The sequence below is a fragment of the Sycon ciliatum genome, chromosome 11 (assembly GCF_964019385.1).
Source record: "Sycon ciliatum chromosome 11, ocSycCili1.1, whole genome shotgun sequence".
Taxonomy (NCBI): Eukaryota; Metazoa; Porifera; class Calcarea; order Leucosolenida; family Sycettidae; genus Sycon; species Sycon ciliatum.
In genome coordinates this window covers 17,379,202-17,399,386 of record NC_088653.1, presented here as the reverse complement: position 1 = coordinate 17,399,386, position 20,185 = coordinate 17,379,202, and the positions used below count along the sequence as shown (strand labels likewise).

At 46.6% G+C, this 20,185-nt stretch overlaps 2 protein-coding genes across 2 annotated transcripts in view; one reads left to right on the top strand and one right to left on the bottom strand.

The window, feature by feature from the left end:
• Positions 1–5,814, bottom strand: part of LOC135827311 (glycine--tRNA ligase-like) — a 26,629-nt gene extending 20,815 nt beyond the window's left edge. Inside the window, 2 exon segments of the mRNA XM_065339837.1 lie at positions 606–707; positions 5,633–5,814. Of these exon segments, the coding sequence (XP_065195909.1) occupies positions 606–707; positions 5,633–5,689 (159 nt within the window). The 5' untranslated portion in view covers positions 5,690–5,814.
• A 9,520-nt stretch (positions 5,815–15,334) lies between these two features.
• LOC135827611 (ADP-ribosylation factor 1-like 2) lies at positions 15,335–19,790 on the top strand. Its single transcript, XM_065340078.1, has 4 exons — positions 15,335–15,627; positions 15,784–15,894; positions 16,028–16,152; positions 19,185–19,790. Exons 1-4 carry the CDS (start codon positions 15,483–15,485, stop codon positions 19,344–19,346), a joined length of 543 nt encoding a protein of 180 aa, XP_065196150.1. The 5' UTR covers positions 15,335–15,482; the 3' UTR covers positions 19,347–19,790.
• Positions 19,791–20,185: the final 395 nt, after the last annotated feature.

The window sequence follows — 20,185 nt, the reverse complement described above, 5'->3', positions numbered from 1 at the left end:
CAAATGACCCTGGATAAGGAGACCACCTGGCAACAGAGACCACTTTTTGAAGGTCCCTTCAGCAGTGGTCTCTGTTGCCAGGTTTTACGGTACTCGCACTATCACAGGACAAAGATGAACCACACCACAGGAGCAAGACTTGACTCCGACGGACACTGATGTAGGTCGTGTTCCGACAATAAATGTCTGTCTGTTTGTACAAAACCGGACGCCAATATGTCTGTCTGTTTGTCCGTCTCTTTCCCCATCTGTGTGTGTGTTCGTGTGTTCGTGTCTGTCTGTCTGTCTGTCTGTCTGCGTCTCTTTCTTTGCCTCTGTCTCTCTCTTACACACACACACACACACACACACACACACACACACACACACGCACACACGCACGCACGCATCCACACGCACAAGCAGACACACGCACGCACTCATTCTCTTTCTCTCTCTCTCTCTCTCTCTCTCTCTCTCTCTCTCTCTCTCTCTCTCTCTCTCTCTTTGCCTCTGTCTCTCTCTTACACACACACACACACACACACACACACACACACACACACACACACACACACACACACACACACACACACACACACACACACACACTCACACAACCCTACCTCTTTCTCTAAAGCTCTCTTGCGCACTTTCAGCTCATTGACAGCTGCAGTGACATCAGCCTTCGGAGCACCACTTTTCTTCAATGACTGCACAAGATCACCCTGTCGAAATCACCGCAAAACACAGAAAGACAACCCAGAGTATACCAGGAGTCCAAAAATAAGTAGAGCTCAAAGGAATATTCAAATTATTCGAATACCGGTATTCAAAATATTCAGGACGAAAAATAAATGTTCATCAAAGTAGAATATGCGCTAATGTACAGAAACTTGGCTTCTTGGTATTGAATAAGCTTAGGGGTCGTGGCAAACATTTTTGTCGTCCCTGAAATGAACATCATCCGTGGGGGGGGGGGGGGGGGAGGAGCGAGCCAAAATCGCAAGTCGAAGGACACTGTACACTATTATGGACAACGTACATGCATGCGATTTTCGTCGTCCAGCATAGCAAGCTGCGTTTGTTTCAGAGGGAGGGGAGGGGGTCTGAGCACGAAACGAACGATGTTCATTAGGGTTGGTTCACATAAGCAAAATCGGCGCCGCAAGACATCGCAAGACATCGGCGGTGAGCCAGCTCCCGATCCGTTGCGCATACGGTTCGAGTACCAAATCTACTACAAAGTAGTACAGAATGTGTCCAAATGCTACGACAGGTTTGCCAATTGAAGCATGAATTCTTTGTTTCTTCAGTAATTCAAGGTCTTTCGGTGATGGCCACTCGGTGCTACCTTTTACTGGAGATCAGGAAACTACTTCTACACATGTTATTGCAGTCTAGTAAGCAATGGTGTAGAAATTGTGCATGCAAACGTTGATGAAGTCGCAAGAACTTGCCAATGTATCCATCGTATTTTTTATTTGTTTCAATTGTATTTGCCTCATAAGTTGCACAACAGGAAAAGCAGATCATTCGAAAAGGACGGGTTGGTATGCCGACTTATTTTCCACCTTGAAGCGATTAGGCCACACGTTTTTATTTCTATGTTTCTCGTCACCTGAAAATCTAAAAACATATGCGAGAGGTGGAAAAAAATAAAAAATGACCGAAAAATAAAAAAAGTTTATCAGACCTTTGTTCACACTAAAATCCGCCAATACACCATGCAAAATAGCATCCATAGTTAGCAACTAGTATGTGGTAGGAGCTTCTGTCACAATCTGTGCATGTGCAGCTAGATTGCGCACAATAATTGGTGACCTCGCATCATGTGTCGCGCAGGCCAGGCCACATTATGTACATGTGCATGAGTATGCTGGTCCCCACATGCACAGTCAGTGCAGCACATTTTTTCTTTTTTTCCTCCAGACTCCTGAATCGTATGCGCGCGGGTGACGAGAAACATAGATATAAAAACGTGTGGCCTTACAAGAATGGCGAACGAACCTCGTCTCTAGCTTCAATTTAGGAAAATTTAGGACGAGCCTTGGTTTGAAATTTTGACAAAGTCTGGCTTCCGGCAGCCGGCGATCACCGGCGCAAACGGTTCACAAACCACTTTTGGTCAAAATCGTACGGGATCGGTGCCGGGGCAGATCGCAAGAGTTGGGCACTGTCCAACTTTGCCGGCGGTCCCTTGCGATATTTTACCGTATGATTTTGTTACGACTGCACTGGTTCACATAATCGTAATGCGCCGGGAGAGGTTGCAAGAGGCCCACTCCCGTTGACTCCCGGCGCGTACCGGCGATATGTGAACCAACCCTTACAGGAACGACAAAAAAAAACCTTTTGCGACGACCCCAAATATGTGGTACATGAGTAGACTTGCCTCCTTGCATGATGTGTTACATGACCATGTTACTCGTACACATCAATGGCAAATCAAATGATAACACTGTCCTTTTCACATGTCTCTCCGCTAATACGGGTACACGCCAGTTGGTGGTCTATGGTTACCATGGATACAACAAGGTACCCATGGATATTGTATGGTTTAGAAATTAGAATATTCGGAATGCTCTTCGGTTCACATGTATTCGGAAAAAGAAGATTCGTTCGTTTCACCGGCCTACAGTGAAGTAAGGATACAGGACTGGTCTACCCTCGTTAGTGGACAACCCAGGGGGTTTCAAAATTGTGTGTCTCCTAACGAGCATGATCTACAAGTATTATCCGGACGTGAATGTAGGCGTTTCAGGCGTCAGGGGGATTTTTGATCGTTGCCTACTACAGTCGACCATCCTTATAACGATAACCTCTATAACGATAACCTCTATAACGATATTACCCTTATAACGATATTTTTCTGCCAAACCAAATCACTCCATTGACTTTTGTATACAATGCCTTACCTCTATAACAATATTGCTATAACGATATTACCTCTATAACGATATAAAATGGGCTGACCAATCGACATTTTCCATTCTATAACAATATCTAGCAGGGAATATGTAGAACCCACTATCCAGGTGGCAAGCTTCACTTGACAAACCGCTGGGACATGACGAAATGCAATGGGGGCACCAGCGGGCACCTTGCTGTGTACATAATTTGCATGTGCATGTACGTCAGTTTGTATGATATGAAGGGTGTAAAAAATGAACAAAATCCATGCATTATGACGTATGTGTATGAAATGAACCAGTTGCCCCTATAACAATAATTATTACCCTTAAAACAATATTCCTTGGTCTGCCGCAAATATCGTTATAAGGGTAGGTCGACTGTACTTGTAATGAGGGTTGTCTTGTAACCCGTGTCGTCCGTCTAACGAGAGGGTTGACCCGTATGCAAGTGTGATCCTGGGTTAGTGAGAGACACCTTGCCTTGCCCGCACCACACCCAGTACGCATGAACAACCTCTAGTACCACCACACCGGGTTTTGATACTGTAAAACATAAAAAATTCGGTGTAACTTTAATTTCGGTGATTTCGTTAGAGAAACCAGGCACTTAAATTTAGATCACACCTACAGTGCATTTCAAAACTATAGACGCGTAGGGTTTTTGAAATATTTCAAATTTGGCTGGAACTTTTTGAGAATAGTTTTCGGAATATTGCTCAGGATCGCTCCACAATTACTCTCATATAGTTTCTAAAGGATTGGATAACAGACGCCCAATTTGGAAAAATTTATGCACAAAGTGATTACAGATTTTATGTGGTATAGATGCTGGCATAACGGTTTTTGCCTAGGTACGCGTCTATAGTTTTGAAATGGACTGTAAAAGGCACTAGAGTATGCAATGTATGTGAAGGGAAAGCTGGTCACCTAATTCTAAATTACACCTGAAACCTGGCAGGTCCCTGACACCGAAATTTTAGCACACCTAAAATTCGATGTTATGCAGTAGATGATATGCCAAATAACGTGCAACTAGACTTGGGACGGCATTGCAGAGAATTTGCATACAAATCATACTACAATGTCTACACGATGAGCCCCAAGTCAGCTCTGCAGGAGCACAAGTCACAGGTAACCGTACAACTTTGAACTCTGTAAGCAACTACTCTGCAATGCCCTCACAAGACTAGTTGCACGTTATTTGGCATACTAGTATCAAGAGTACATAACCCCAAGAGTGTGCAACTGCCTGCACAACCTCTATGCTGTGCTGCGACGGCAGAACTTCACATCACGTGACATTGTTCAAAAGGTTATGCTGGCAAACAGTGCAAAGTGACCACAAGAGAGTTGTACCCAAAGCTGGGCTGCGTACAACCCAGTATCTATCATGCACAGAGTGCACGGGTTCATCACGTGATGTGAAGTTCTGCCGTCGCAGACCCCATAGCTGGAGTTGCACACTCTTGGGGTCATGTACTCTTGCTAGTATCTATTTGCTCGAGTACACAGACACAAACTAGTAAACTACAGTTCAGCTCAATGAAATCCAGCCGTGTCACTCAACAACTCGCCGGGCGTTGCGCAGCCCTAGACCTGTGAACACTGGGCTGCGAAATGATGCAAGGCGCTAACTTGAGTGACGCCGCGACTGGATTTCATTGAGCAGCACTGTCTAAGTTCTGGGTGCTTAAACTCCGCTTCCGTACGGACGTTGGTTTCAAAGCAAACCGCGGGGAGAGTGTGGTGTTTGGTTTGCGCAGTGCACGGACTGCACCAGCATGATGTAATGAAGGCAGCACACCGTGCGTCTGGCCCATGTAAAGACTAAGTAGATCACAGTCAGGGCATAGCTTAAGGATTTCATTTAGCTCGGACAAATGTCCTTCCGTTTTGAAATCTGTCCGGACATGCCCGGACATTTTCCACAACACATTTTCAGGGTGTTTCTTCTTTTTTTAGTAGTAGTACTGAAGTATATTCACAATGACTCATTATGTGGACGTATCTGAATTGACTGTAGCAACAACGCGTTGCTACAGGCGGATCAAGTATATAATAATAGTGAAGTCTACGCCTGAGACGACAGTATACGTGTTAGTTGTACGATATGCAAGTGGCATTTGGCACGAAGCTCCGAAGAAAGCCCAACTCTGCATAAAAAGGTCGAAAGGTCGCTGCTCTTTTTTTTACTTTTTTGACCGGACACTATGTTCGGTGAAATTGAAAACGTCCAGTCAGTGGCCGAAAATGGCCGGATAATGTCCGATGTCCGGCCGTTAATCTATGCCCTGACAGTTGCATACGCTTGTTCATGTACTTTTGGTCTCAGATTGAAAATGTCTTTGACACTGGGATGTGCTCCTTTGTTGCACGCCAATGGTACTGCACCATAGCCTGCTGCTCGAAGCAGCCCTTGAGTTCGTTTCGCGTACATGTAGGATACGTCCACTGATATCCAAACATATCAATTACGTCAATTATTCAGACGATAGGCCCAGCAGGCCAGGCCGGAATAGTGGTGATTTTTTTCTTTTTCAAATGCAGCAAAGGGACCATCGAATGACGTTTTCGTGACTGGTACTATAATGAATGGATTGGCTGCGGTGGAGTCTACACATCCTGACAAACGTTCTAATGTGTTTATGTATACGTTGAGAGTAACAGGAGATGGCCAGGCAACTCGACATGCTCGTGACCATACGAAATATGTACAGCACAAACAGAACCTGGTTTACCTGCTCTTTCACGGCAGCGCGCAGCGCATCCACTGGATCTTCCGACGCGGACGCCATTGCTCTAGAATCCACTGTCTCGCCTACGAGTTCCAACACTAAAACCCAAGAGGCTGCTTCATGCACAATTCACCAAAACCATCAAGTATTGGGCTTCAACAAGAACAAAGAAATTAAAAATCCAAATTTCGGGCTCGTGACGAAAAAATGATTCGACATCGACACCATAACAGTATCCATGGTGATTCGCGGTGAATGACGTCGTGATGAATCATGCACTGGCTGGCGTCGTCATCTACTCGAGTAGTACGACGAGTACTCATCTTCGTCTCACTCTGATTGGTGGAATCATTGCCTGCAATGCCTGGCCCTTTCTTGGCCGCTTACCGTATTTCCACAAATAGTAGGCCGGTCTACTATTTTTTCAACCTTGTCCTAACCCGGCCTTATAATCGAGGACGGTCTTGTATTATATTCGAGGACGGTCTTTTATTCTTTCAACCCAGTTTGACCCCGGTCTTCTATTTCTCGCCACACAGTTTTACCCTCGTTCTTCCATTTTCTTCTACACAGTTTGAGCACGGTCTTCTATTTTTTTCCACAGCTTGATAATTGAGCACGGTCTTCTATTTTTAACACAAGAACAAAGACTCATTTAGTAGGCCCGGTCTTCTAATCGGAGACGGTCTTTTATTTTTTCAATCACCCCCTGCCCCGGCCTTGTATACGAGGAAGGCGTTGTATACGAGGACGGCCTTTTATTGGCGGAAATACGGTATATTCAAGAGTTCAATTTCATAACCCCCATGAACTCTTGCGATCATGGTTATTGGGGATGTAAATTACCTGAAATGGACTCGGATGGAGAGCCAATAATTAATTTATACAAAAGAGAAAGGACCAAGGAACTACAAGTTAGTGGACGTATTAAACTAACTGTAGTTCCTTGGTCCTTTCCGTGTCTTGTGTATACTACGTATACCTGAAACATCATGATAAGTTGATAACAGTGTACATGTACATGTACACTGTATTCATGGTATTGGTGAACGAAAGGGTTCTTTCGTTATTATTCATGGTCATCCGGTGACCATTCTCTGCGGCTTGGTAACAAAATTCGTCTCTCTTGGAGTGGCAATGAAATGCTGCTCGATTCATTGCCGGTGCCTGGTGGTGGTTGAATGCGTTGGATACCCGGCAAGTGTCTTCTCATGATGCGGTCTTCCACGATGCCACAATGCCGCGTCGCGGGCACGCACAGTTCTCAGCGTTGTGCGGCAAGACCAGTGCATAACCAACTCAAAAGGCCAGTCCAAAACCTAGTCCGTAAAACCAAATCAAGACAAATGTGATCTCATGGGTTGGGGTCAGGGAGTCGTCAAATACAACGCCAACGGCCCGTATTTGACCACTCACTGGTTGGGGTGCTAAGGCCTGAGCGTGCACTTTGTGACATTCCCAACTTTAATTGACCCCCCCCCCCTCCCCGGGAGGCCCTGATGCAGTATGCCGCATGAATGCATAAAATAATTATACAATCAATAGATCAGGTTCTTACATCGGAACTGGATCATGATACTGGCAATCCATTTCTTGCACATGCACGCACGCACTTACATGCATAATCCAATAGGGAACTGCCTCTCTGTACCTAAAATTTCTGTTCACCTAACCTGGCCTGTTGCCCTCATACCGAAAATATTGAGCACCGAAAATTTCTGAAATTAGACTTTAGTACTCGTAATTTCCTCATGTTAACCCTTTGCCGGTCTAACTCAATGTATGTGAGGGGTGGTCACGCAAATACATGTACACACAACCTGCAATAACTCAAGAACCATGTGATGTAGGTATGGGTAAACCATATATTTTCAAAATCTGTATGCCTGAACGCGTCCAGAAAATTCAAATATGACTAGGTCCAGGCAAGGATAGGGCCCATGGTAGCCCTTCAAGTTGAGAGAAAATACAATTGCGAATGAAATACACGAATATCACAGCACGAAGGGCATACCAAGTTCGTGATGGAGCTGAAGTCGTACGATAAACAATCAGGTAAGGGCTACGTCTTTACAAGAAATGTAGGCTCTCTACAATACCGCCATTGAACACCAACACCTCGCCATCGGCGATACGCCAGCAGCAGCAATTCCCATTGCACAATATCGCAGTTTCGGTTTGTTCATCTCAGCGCTGCTCGCGTCAGATTCACTCTCGCTCAGATGAGTACTCAGGCGCGAGCTTACGCATGCCGTGATTCTCACGGCCAGGCGAATCAGCTGATCGCACCTGACGAGTCCTTGTGACAGTCTCTGTCGCCGTGTCGGCAGCAAGAAGGCTTCCTCTCTGTTTGGAGAATTTTGTTTCTTCATTCGTCGACGATATATTTTTGAACTAGCAGGACTCAACGGAGCTCTTTTTCTCAACACACTACACTGCAAAACCTCCCGGGACATCCAGCCTGGACTGGTGATGTTACTGCTCTCAGAGCGCTTGTCAAACACGGCCCCAAGAGATGCACTCTCATTCTTGAAATGCGCGCATGGCGGATGGTCGTCTTTTCCAATTTCAACAAACTTCAGTCGATCGATACGGCAAAAATTTGTACGGTAAGCATGGTTGTTTTGCACATCGTCAGAAAGCCTTGGACCTCAGCTACGCGTAGAGCGCCATTTTAGCTGTCTCCTAGCAACAAGACCCCAAAAAAATGAGGGCCAAACGTACCGATACTATAGTATCGGTACGCTTATGGTAGACCGGTAAAGGGTTAAAGGGGAAGTATACCCTAAAATCAAATTTTCACCAGTTGTAGTCTTCGGGGTGCTGAGTCGAATGGTCTTGGTCCGAGGAAGCTGATACGCTCCCTTCCTCCTTTATTCCCAATCGAACTCGCGCACTTCCACCGAAACTGGGTGACTGCGCCCTACTAGATGGGGATTTGTATGCAAAATGTCACTAAAAGCGCCATTTCGTTCTTATGAAAGCACGGATGACCGCCATTGGCCCATAGGTTGTAGTCTTTTGGACGCTGAGTCGACTGGTTTTGGTCCGAAAAGGCTGCGATGCAGCGTTCCTCCTTTATTCCCAATCGAACATGGTCGAACAAGCGGTCACGTGCTCCTGCGTACACCAGTCACCTGGTCACCGTGCCTGCAGGGTATGTGAAAGTTGTCGCCTGCTGGCGCGGTGACCAGGTGATTTGGGCACCCAGGAGCACGTGACCACTTGTTCAACCATGTTCGATTGGGAATAAAGGAGGAACGCTGCATCGCAGCCTTTTCGGACCAAAACCAGTCGACTCAGCGTCCAAAAGACTACAACCTATGGGCCAATGGCGGTCATCCGTGCTTTCATAAGAACGAAATGGTGCTTTTAGTGACATTTTGCATACAAATCCCCATCTAGTAGGGCGCAGTCACCCAGTTTCGGTGGAAGTGCGCGAGTTCGATTGGGATTCAAGTAGGAAGGGAGCGTCTCAGCTTCCTCGGACCAAGACCATTCGACTTAGCACCCAGAAGACTACAACTGGTGAAAATTTGATTTCAGGGTATACTTCCCCTTTAAATCATGAGAAAAACAAGCCCAGACTTGAGCATACTTAGACACGCGTTGATAAGCAGGGAGCATATTGTACTACTCCCTGCTTATAAGACCAAGGACTGGGACAATCAGGGGCTGGCTTCAGATGGGTAGCTGCGAGCAGGGAGTAGTACAATACAGTATTGTACTACTCCCTGGCTGCGAGTTCTGCGTTCATTTATTTCTCAAATGAACACAGTGGTAAATGTTCGTGACTTCCTTCCAAACATTTTTTAAAGCAACATCAGAAGCTAAGAACAGAAACTGGAAACTGCGAAAGGGCAAAAGAAATCCTTGCAGGCTCAAGAGGCAAAGTCGAAAAACACAGACACACTCGCCTACAACCCATGGTTCATGTTGGCCGTTCACATACTAGTACCGTAAAGTTGTGTATAAAAGCCACGGCTTACGCAACATTTTTGGGGAAATTTTGCAGGCTTCTACACGAGACAGACTTCTATACAAGACAGGTATTTCTATGTATGTCAACATGAAAACCAGGCTTATGTGCCGACAGTGCAACTCAAAAAATCAGGCTTCTAAGACAGGCTTTTATACAGGACACTACGGTATAAATAACCAATGGGGCCTAAGATAACCTTGGGGGCTAGAGTAGGGCTAGTTTAGCCCGGGGAGAGTTCCACAAGCCCGCCTAACTCAGGTAAACACACACACACACACACTCGCACACTCTTAAGGTGACTGGATGGCAGATCTAGTGCTCCCTAGGGCACAGGGAGTACTAGTGATGGGCGAGCACTCACTTTCTCTCACGTAAACACGTCCACAGCGTAGCCCAAGCAGCACAGCAACACCAGCTTACGTGAGCTGGAAACTTGAACCGCACAAGAGTTCCAACACTTTTCCACAAGCGCTTTCACTGTCTTCTCATCAGATGGAGAACGGGAAAAAGAAACTGGGCAAGCACGATGTATTATAAAGTTTTAAACAGCAGAGGTGTGACTTGTGAGATCAACGGCGCTAAGATTAAAGAAGAGTGGCCAGAAACAACGCGGTACAATGCACAGCCTCAGACATGTACAGTGCAGCTCAACGAAATCCAGTCGAGTTTCTCAAGTACGTGCCGGGCGTTGCGCAGCCCTAGCTAGACCTGCGAAGCGAAAAGGTGCACGGCGCCAACTTGACTCTCGCGACTGGATTTCATTGAGCAGTACTAGCACTGTACACTGCACAGCCTCGGGCATGTACAGTGCTACAGTCCATTCATCGGAAACTGGCCCGCTGACTTTTGAAAGTCGGATTTGGGCCGAATTGAGGATCAAAAACCCACTTTAAATCTCAAAAATCTGGGTTTTGGATCTGCTTCTCCATACATTTTGCCATGGCATACCTGTCCTAATTTTGTAAAACCTGGCTGAATTTCTATTTCCCTGTTCTTGGACTTTTCTGCCCTCAAATGTGGCAAGGAGTAATTGCACGGGTCACACAATGCAGGATGTACTGTTGTTTTCACGATATCTACAACTATGTGAGAGAGACACCAAAAAGTTAGGGTGCCAGTTTCCAATGAATGGACTGTAGGACTGCTCAATGAAATCCAGTCGAGTTTCACAATTATGCGCCGAGCGTCGCGCGGAGCTAGACCTGCGAACACTGGGCTGTGAAAAAAGGTGCACGGCGCCAACTTGACTCTCGAGACTGGATTTCATTGAGCAGCACACAGTACAAGGAATAACAGAACAAGGCGCAAGTGTGAAGAAACAAAACAAGCGCGTGCGACGTATAGCAGCAACAACAACAGACAACCAAGGGAGAAAACTACCGACGTGCCACAAAACAGCCCAAGGTGAATTGGATTTGTATTTTGTCTGCAGAGAACAGGCTGCCTGATGTGAACAAAAGAAGTTTCTACAGCACTCAATAATCTAGCACTATGCACCATATTTTCTGGAATTAGGACCGGTCTGTTATTACCGGCTGTCTGAAATAAGCGCCACATCATTTTCAGGTTTTTGTGTACTAATATTTTTCAAAAGCTCGATGGACTTCTCGTGTGCTCTGGATGGCAGTCGTGAGTCAGTCCCTTGACACTGAAACTAACAAAGGTGGCAGGTGCAACACTACACCTTCAAGCAACAGACCCTGATGGTAACAACCCCAGCCACTATCTGGTATACATCATCGTGACATGTAAGTGCACCCACCAACCACACTAGCTGGCCACACACACCCACACACACGTACACACACACACACGTACACGCAAACACACACACACCAACAGCCTTCAAAATTCAACTCACCAGAAGAGGACACCTGTACATGTACACATAAAATTTCCCGCAGCACCCTGCAGATCCATCCACTACATCTAGATGACAGCTGCACGCAACAGGATGATTGTCAGACTGGCACTTGTGCCCGTGGTTGTGAGACTTATCCACTCACCCCCACCGTCAGGCGCTGGCTCTGCCGCTAGGGTTTACCGGACCTGGACACGTTGCCACAGCACACCATCAGCAAAGCGACACAATGGTGCCTGTATTGCATAAGCGGTGTCCAACGACACGAGATTCAGACAAGGCTTTCAAAACTCACCAGTAAATACGTACCGCATACCTGACAAGGCGCAGTGTGAATCCCTCCACCGCATTCAGTCCCAGTCCACGGCACGATCGGTGGACAGGATGCCGCCACTCGCACGCAGTAGTGCCCAGATTGCATACAAGTACAGTGCTCACCGACGAGAGGCTGTTGTGTGCGTTCACCCCATTCAGTCCCCAGCACGACTGCCGGACAGGATGCCGCCACTCCCACGCCGTGCTCACCGACAAGAGACTGTTGTGTGCAACTCCCCGCTGCGTACAGGACACCCAGCGGGGAGACGCACACCCTATCACTATCACTACAACGGTCAGATCCAGAAATCCAGCACTAGAGGATTTCAGCCCTTCACTGGAGTCTGCTAGGCAAAGAGAGTCTCACGGCACTGCACTCTAGCATTCAAGGAAAGCAAGATTAGGTCTGTTAGTGCTGCTAGTGCTGTAAGTGAGTTCGAGGATCCTTGTGGTACAGTCAGACCTCGCACAACCGCACACATCCGTTTTCCATAAAAATATCCGGATAGGCGAGGGAACCGGATAATCGAACACACATACTGTATGTGTACATGGCATATGCTGTAAATCGGTAACCGACGATTTTCTTCCAGATGGCGAGGGATACGGGTAAAAGAGGACCGAATGAGCGAGGTCTGACTGTAGTGGGAAAACGATCACCAACGCTATGGTAAGTCGTCATCCCAGCAGAGAACGTACAACATTCTCTTCAGACTCGGGAACTCAGGCCTCCCGTGAAAACCTACCCAGGCTGGTGGGTCGCAGCCTACACAGCGCCCACCCACTAGAAAACATATTAGCGTTAGTCGGTATTAGCCTATAGTGGCATCCTTGACAATGAGCTATTACTCGATTTCTCCACAGCTAACTGTTTTAATCTTGTTCGAAACACGACACTATTCATGAAGGCAAACAACGTTGACACTAACGAGATAGATAGATAGATAGATAGAGTGAGTGAGTGAGTGAGAGAGAGAGAGAGAGAGAGAGAGAGAGAGAGAGAGAGAGAGGGAGAGATAGAGACGCTTGACAGACACAATTCTTCATTCCGTCAAAAAAAATTACGAAACCCCAACGACATATTCTAGCTGATCGCGCCACACATAACCTCCCAAGAGTGTGTAACTCAAGATACCCTATCTATGGGGTCAGCCGACGGCGAAAACTCACATCACATGGTACACTGTTCCCGCTGTACATTTCCAGCTCGTTTCTAGCGAACAGCGGAGTAATAAACATAGCACGCCCTGACAGAAATTCACTGCGCCTGTGCAACTCCCAAGCTTTCAAACAAACAAAAAACCTTGCTGTGGGTTCGGTGCTAGGCAGCAAAGATGTAGATGAATTGCATACTCTGTTTAAAGTACTTTTGATAGCACCCTCCAAGCATGCTTGTGTGCCTATTCCGTTGATAACACCCAGTTAGGGGGGAGGTCCGTGTGATAATTATCCAATATCATACTTTATTAGGAAGTGCATTTAATTTAGGTTGTGTTCGCCTAGGGTCATCTGAGAATGGAGCAAGCACATGGAGCAGAGCGAGCAGTCAGTTCCGTCACGAACGCCATGGAGCACGCAGCTCGGAGCAGTTTCTGTGACGTTGACAAGGAAAGCATGGCGTCTGAGCTCATCCTTTCACCATTTTGCGGGAAGTTAAAGAAAATGACGTCAGAATCTCAAAACAAAAGGATGAGCGGCAGCAAAAAAAACAGAAACTGCTCTGCCTGCTAGACCCCAAGGCCTGGAGTAGCCAGAGCATGCTCCGTACAGGCGTACACTCGAGATCCAGTGCAGGTCAGGCGAACATGCGTGTTACAAGTGATGGCGTTCTAGTGTTGTACCAGACGAACGCACCCTTAGTTCCAACCCTACACTGTCCCCACAGGATACCGCGATTCCGCGGACGCGCAATTTTCCGCGTTTTCGAGAGATTTTGCATAAAACCCGCGTTATTCACGGGAATGTACAAGAAAATAGCACATGTTGTTGAAAATGTACTACAAAGTCGGACTGGTTCATGAGTTTGTACGACAAAGTTGTATACTTGCATGAAACTGCATGCTAAAGTTGTACGAATGACAGAGAACTCGTGCATAATGACCGCATTATACCGCATATTTGCCGCATAATGACCCGTTTTCGCCCGCATTATTATGCGCATAATAGAGAGGTTCCGCACTACGTAAAGTTGAGCAACTTTACGTTAGTGGGCGGGAAAAACCCGTGAATTCGCGAGTTTGCACTCCACTTACGGAAAATTGTCTACGGAGAGTACGTAGATAGGGCTCTGATAACGTAGCTGGTCCGTAAGTGGATTGGGGTACAAATTTATGACTCTCTCCCCAGGTCGATGTGGTCGTACACTGCCGCGTTCGGAGTTGCCAAGGGCAGCTATGTGATTTGAAAACTCCGTATGGCGGAACCCGATGCGCATGCAGTTTACGTAAGACTTTCCGTAGATCGACTACGTTTTTTACTAACGTAATTACGTTATGCGGAACCTCTCTTAATTTTAGGATTTCGTCCGCGTTATCCTGTGGGGACAGCCTCAGCTTCCCAACCCTCAGAACATAAAAACTGCATGAACAACAAAAGACACAAGTGCATCACTGCTCGCAATTCCATAATGCATAATTATATCGATGTTCTCTGACACGAAATTGGGGTCATGGGCCCTCACACCCTCGCTCTCCCTATAACAAAATATACTTCGTTTCTTGAAATATGGTGACAGTCCATGCATGCTGCATGGTGGTGACAGTCAATTTTTACTTCAGACTTTTCCCGTCCGCGTCTTTCCCTCAAACCAGTGAATATTTTTTGTAAAAGTTGATACTCAATCTGCGGACAGAACTGTTTCGTCCTTTGTGGACTCGCACTCATCAGCGCAGCACAGAGAAAATGAAACAAGTACAAAATGTAACTAATATACCGGTAGCCGACCCCTGAGCTGACTATTACACAGCATGCAGTCCTGATGGTCTTCTAGACATGAACACCACCATCAAGGGGAAAAAAACATCCATAGCTAAGGAATGTGGGACTTAAATAGGTTTTAGATTTCCGAGCAGGAGCCCGGCCTACCGTTCATTGTTACGGACATAATAATTATATACCTGCAAAATGTCTCGACAAGAAGCCTCCTTGTTAGGTCTCAGAAGTTACTCAATCCTCTGGCGTACACCGATGTCTTCTCAGCACGAGCTGAAGAATACATTTGCTCAGCTAACTGTACCGTGCCATGTAACACCAGAACTATAACACACGGAAATGTCAGTCTAAAACGTAATATCGAGTATCCTGCGAAGTACCAGCTTTGACCAACAAGAGGGAAAGCCAAAAAAAGGAGCTCAAACGATCCCCAGAAGGACCTGAGCAGAATGACTTTCCCGAAAATATTTTTCTAAAAGAGAAAAGTCAGGACGACCACCCTCATTTGTGACCTCATCTAGGGAGCAGAGCAATGCAAGGGTACCCCCTCGCGGGCACCAATGCTATCCCGCCATGTTGGATTCTGTGACGTAGTCGATTTCTGCGTGTGCGCAGGAAACGTGGTTCTCTTTGGCGTCCAACAAGAATAGCAGCCATTGGAGTGCTGAAGTGAAATTAGGCTCTGACGATCCAGGTTACGGATTGTGTTGAGCCGAAGATAATTTTACTTGTTCTTTAGTTCGTTTAGAACTTAGACTGCTGAAATGGGTGCCTTCGGTTCCTTATTCAAAGGCCTTTTTGGCAAGAAGGAAATGAGAATTTTGATGGTCGGTCTTGATGCCGCTGGAAAGACTACAATTTTGTACAAGCTGAAGCTTGGAGAGATTGTAACAACCATTCCCACAATCGGTATGTCGCGAGTTGTAGAACTGCAGTATGCTTGAGGATGTTGTTTGGAGAAGGAGATGTATCGCTAAGTTGCCGCAGGACTGTATCCATACTTCTAGACAAGTGCTATGTAATAGTTGGTGTTCGTTGTGCCGCCATTGTGCTACTGTGGTGTAGGATTCAATGTGGAAACAGTGGAATACAAGAACATCAGCTTCACTGTATGGGATGTCGGCGGTCAGGACAAGATCCGACCTCTGTGGCGTCATTATTTCCAGAACACGCAAGGTTAGTTTCGCCGTGATGTTGGCGCTTTTCCTTGAGTGTACATTGTGATTGCATGGGAAAGAAGACGTATGGATTTCGTGTGGAACCTCTGCACTGGAGACTTACACTGTAATTCTGGTGTGCATTTTTCTAGGTTTAATTTTCGTTGTGGACAGCAATGATAGAGAAAGAATCTCTGAGGCCCGCGATGAACTTAGCCGTATGTTGAACGAGGACGAGCTCCGGGACGCGGTATTGCTTGTGTTCGCCAACAAACAGGTAAGCGATTTATTTGTGCATGGTTTGAATGTCCCAGCTGAAGTTAGGTATTCGTTCCTTGTTTCGATTTTCGGTTTCCTGGTGGTGGGGTAGCTTTGTTATTTTTTTGCTGTTGCTTCGTATCATCAGCTCTTCTTGCTGACAGCTGCCCGCCAAACCTGTATGTGTGCGTGCGTACGTTTGTATTCCTCTGTGCTGCTGTGTGCGGCTGGTGAGAGCTTGGGAGAGGCCGTATTGGATCTTGGACATGCCGTGCCTTGGAAACGGACGTGTGGGTACGGCGGCTGGTGGCGGTGCGCTTAGCTGGAGTCAGTTCTGGTCATGAGATGCAGCAGAGCTAGTAGTACAGTAGTGGTGAAGTATCATGGATCTTGGACGATTCGAATCGGAGCATTTGGATGGCTGAGCAGATACCAGTGTGTTACCCAGCATTGTGCTCCAGTTGGATTGCTTTGAGTATTTAGGAAGCACCGGTGTCGCTTGCTGCATGGCTGAGGCTGAGAGGGTTACGTCTTCACTGGACCTGAGTATTCTGGTCATGTCCTGTTCGTAGGGGGTCGTGACCTGCACTGCAGTGCTTGCTGCACTTTCGCTGAGCTTTCAGAGCTGTTGCTGGAATGGTCTTGTCTACCAGGTCTACCGAGTGCGCGAAGTGGTGAAAGGGACCCGATCAGACCCTTGGGGAGTTCACTTTTCAGACTAGCTGCGTCAATGTCTTGCTTTGTATCGGCGATGTGGGTAGCACTCTGTTGCGGTGTGTGCCCTTTTTTGCTTTGTATCGGCGATGTGGGTAGCACTCTGTTGCGGTGTGTGCCCGTTCTCTCGTAACTGTTACTGTCACTGTCTTGGGAGAGCAGATGTCGTTGGCGTGAAGTGGTAGTTATCGGTAGTACTAAGTACAGTGGTTTTCAACTCTGCCTGTACTGTAGGCTGTAGACTCCGGAGATTTTCTGGGGTTGGCTTGTACCAGTCGGTGCGAATCGTGGCATTTGCTGCTTCGTGGCCATTTCATGTGTGTTATAAATTATTTGCAAACTTACTGTTACTAGAGGGAGTTCATGTAATTTAACATTAATGGATATTCATTTTTCTGATGTACTTGTTGAGTCACTCACCTCCTGTCTCACTCGTGAGGTCTGCATTCGACACTAAGCCGAACAGACATAATGGTGCCTTGTGGATGCGAAGGATAGCTTGTGTGTTTCTGAGTATTCAAGCGATGCTAACGCGGACCCGTAAATATTATTGTTATTACTAGTTGAGTTGCAGTTGATGTTTTGTGACCTTCGTGTGAAAGTTTTGTGGTGGCTTCTGCTTCAGTGGCATGATTGAGTGCAAAGTGACCACTTACGTGTACACTCCTGCCTTGTTCATCCGGGAAGTCTTGGGGCCAACGCGCTGCCCATAACTTTAACTCCGAATCACAAACATTTTGATGGGAAAGGCCGTAGATATGGCATATGATGTCACTATTTCCACAAAAGTGACAAAAGAGTAATATTTTCACTGAAACCCCGCCAAAGGGTGCCCGGTAGACCATAGTTATGTGCACTTTGCCGTCCGGATAGCCATGTATGAGTGTATGTGTCTTGCGTATAATATTGAGACACCATGTCAACTGTTGTGGGGTCTACTCGTTATTCCAGCGCATCTATCACAACAAACTTCCGCGATGAGACTTGGCCATTTCTTCCATTCGCGCCACATCTTGCCCTTCACTTCTGAAGGATCTTGAAATGTTGTTCTTATGTGCGTGTCGTCGGCTAACACCCGCCTACTGGTCAAATGTCCACTGGCTTGGTGGTCGTCACCTAGCGGCTGTACCTGAAGTGTAATCGAGTGTATCAACTTTCTTGGTGTATATTTGGAATGTGCTATTGCCGTTGAGTTTCCGAATGTAAACTTGGGACTTGCTGCACTGTGATATGAAGATTGCCTGAAACCAAGTCTTCTTCCCAGTTTGTTTAGCTTCTTGGTTGTGTGCTCCGATAATTTGGCACTTTAGCTTTACCAGTTTGCGTTGGTAGAGAGAGGGTTAGTACCATACGTTATGAAGGTCAAACTTAGATTTTGCAGTAGTCTTACGTGCGCTGCACGTGCTCATCTCTGAGTGTAGTGGTAGCGATCTTCTTTTTGCCAGTGTTGGTTCACGGGTTTGTAGGTGGCTTGGTATGCACAATAGAACTGTTGCGACGTCGATAACAACTCTGGCTATTTTTGATTGTTCGACTGCACTACGAGTTTCCATCTTGCAAACCGGGGTTGACATGGTACACTAAGGTGTGGCCAGCATTAGAGTGACATGAAAATGTTCTGTGCCTTCTTTCCTGTTGGCGGTAGTCCGCAGTCTTTGCCTTGTGTTGCTGCTTCTGCACTGACTGTGCCTGGGTAATCTATTTGTAGCGTTCTTGCGTCTGTACACAGCACAGGAAATTAGGCTCTTGCACGCATGCACAGGGACGTTTCGTTATAATAACTCTGCTTTCTTCAATTTCTGTTTGGGAATATCTGGGGGGTGGCTTTGCGTGCATGGACAGGGGTGCTGTTCGTTTGTATGTGTCCCGGTGTGCAGTCATCTGTGTGACTCTGCTGATAGTGGTTCTAGACCACTATCATCTCGGGAGTTCTGGATTGTGCTAATCCAGCTCACCAGGTTCTAGGAATGGGCTAAGAGGGTGTTTCAGAAAGAAGTTCCCTTTGTAGGGGTGTTTATTCGCCGAAGCTAATCTTGGTCAGTTGGGATTACCGGTCTTTGTTTTCCCAACTGATCTTTATTTCTAGAGCCTATCTCTCATGGTAGTGGTTGCGGTGGTGCCTGCTCTTTTTGCCCACCACACAGTCTTCTTCGGCCCGTTGTGCTTTGTACTAGCTTTGCTGGCACACTGCGCCTTAGTCGCTGGTACTGACGGGTTCATGGTATGGCTGCAGTTGAGCATGTTACTCTGGCACACTGTTGCTGCTGGGTTCTCCTTTGGCCACTTCGGGGCTGACTTTGTTTTTCTCCTGCTTGTGTTGCTGCCGCTGCTGTTCAGGATCTGCCCAATGCCATGAACGCGGCTGAGATCACGGATAAGCTCAGCCTACATCAGCTGCGCAACCGGACTTGGTACATTCAGGCCACTTGTGCCACCAGCGGTGACGGTCTTTATGAGGGTCTCGACTGGCTCTCCAATCAACTCAAGACCAAGCGATAAGATAGCTTATAAATTGTTGTTTGTTGGTTCTTGTCGTTGTAACTGGCGTTTGTGTGGTATCCTGTGTCGTCTCCTTTCTCATCTCTGCGATCTATCTTTCTATGTGTTATCGTGTTATCGTATCCGCTCACCGTATGCTACATTTCTCTCCCGCACTCATTGTACACATCCTGCCATGTTGTCCTGGCTGTAGACGTATTAATTTTATTTTGCGTGTATAAACTACCGATTTTTTTTGCATTATTGCGCAACGCTCCGCCCAATTCGATCTCAATGTACTTTTCCTTTGTTTGTTTTGCTGTTCATTTTTAGTACACTGTACATTGGATTTGGGCTGCTATGATCATAATGATAAAGATGGCGGATATTATGATGACAACTAGTGCAAGACAAGAACAATTTCAACAGGCTACATACTGATATGTATGTATGCCTTGATTGTGAGTTACCAGGTATGATGATGGCACACTGCAAGGTGGAGGGCACTTTCTGTCCGTATCACCGTTCCTTACAGTGTCTTTCGCCTGTATGTGCTGGTCATCATATCTGGTATACTGATGCTGAAGTACGCTAGATAGCCTGTAGTCATGGTAGTGGTGCACCAAACAACGGCGGTGTTGGTTTTCTGGCAGCGTGTTGGGATACCCTGTACGGATTGTCCTCGGGCTTGCCCCTTGCAAGCAACGTTCTTGGGCGCGCGACTCTACTGTAATCGTTTGCCTTCTTGTAGTGAAGCCGATGAGTGGTATGTGGGCTTCTTTCAATGTCTGCTCAATGACTTGTTCGTGTTTGCACGTCCTTGCATCAAGAGTATACAGTCAAACCACGTTAGGACGAAC

Bases quoted from the DNA above. Each gene is read 5' to 3' on its own strand.
- LOC135827611 (XM_065340078.1), top strand. From the start codon at position 15,483: ATGGGTGCCTTCGGTTCCTTATTCAAAGGCCTTTTTGGCAAGAAGGAA. The intron at 15,628-15,783 runs GTATGTCGCGAG...ACTGTGGTGTAG, and splicing joins AACAACCATTCCCACAATCG to GATTCAATGTGGAAACAGTG. The intron at 16,153-19,184 runs GTAAGCGATTTA...GCTGCTGTTCAG, and splicing joins TTGTGTTCGCCAACAAACAG to GATCTGCCCAATGCCATGAA.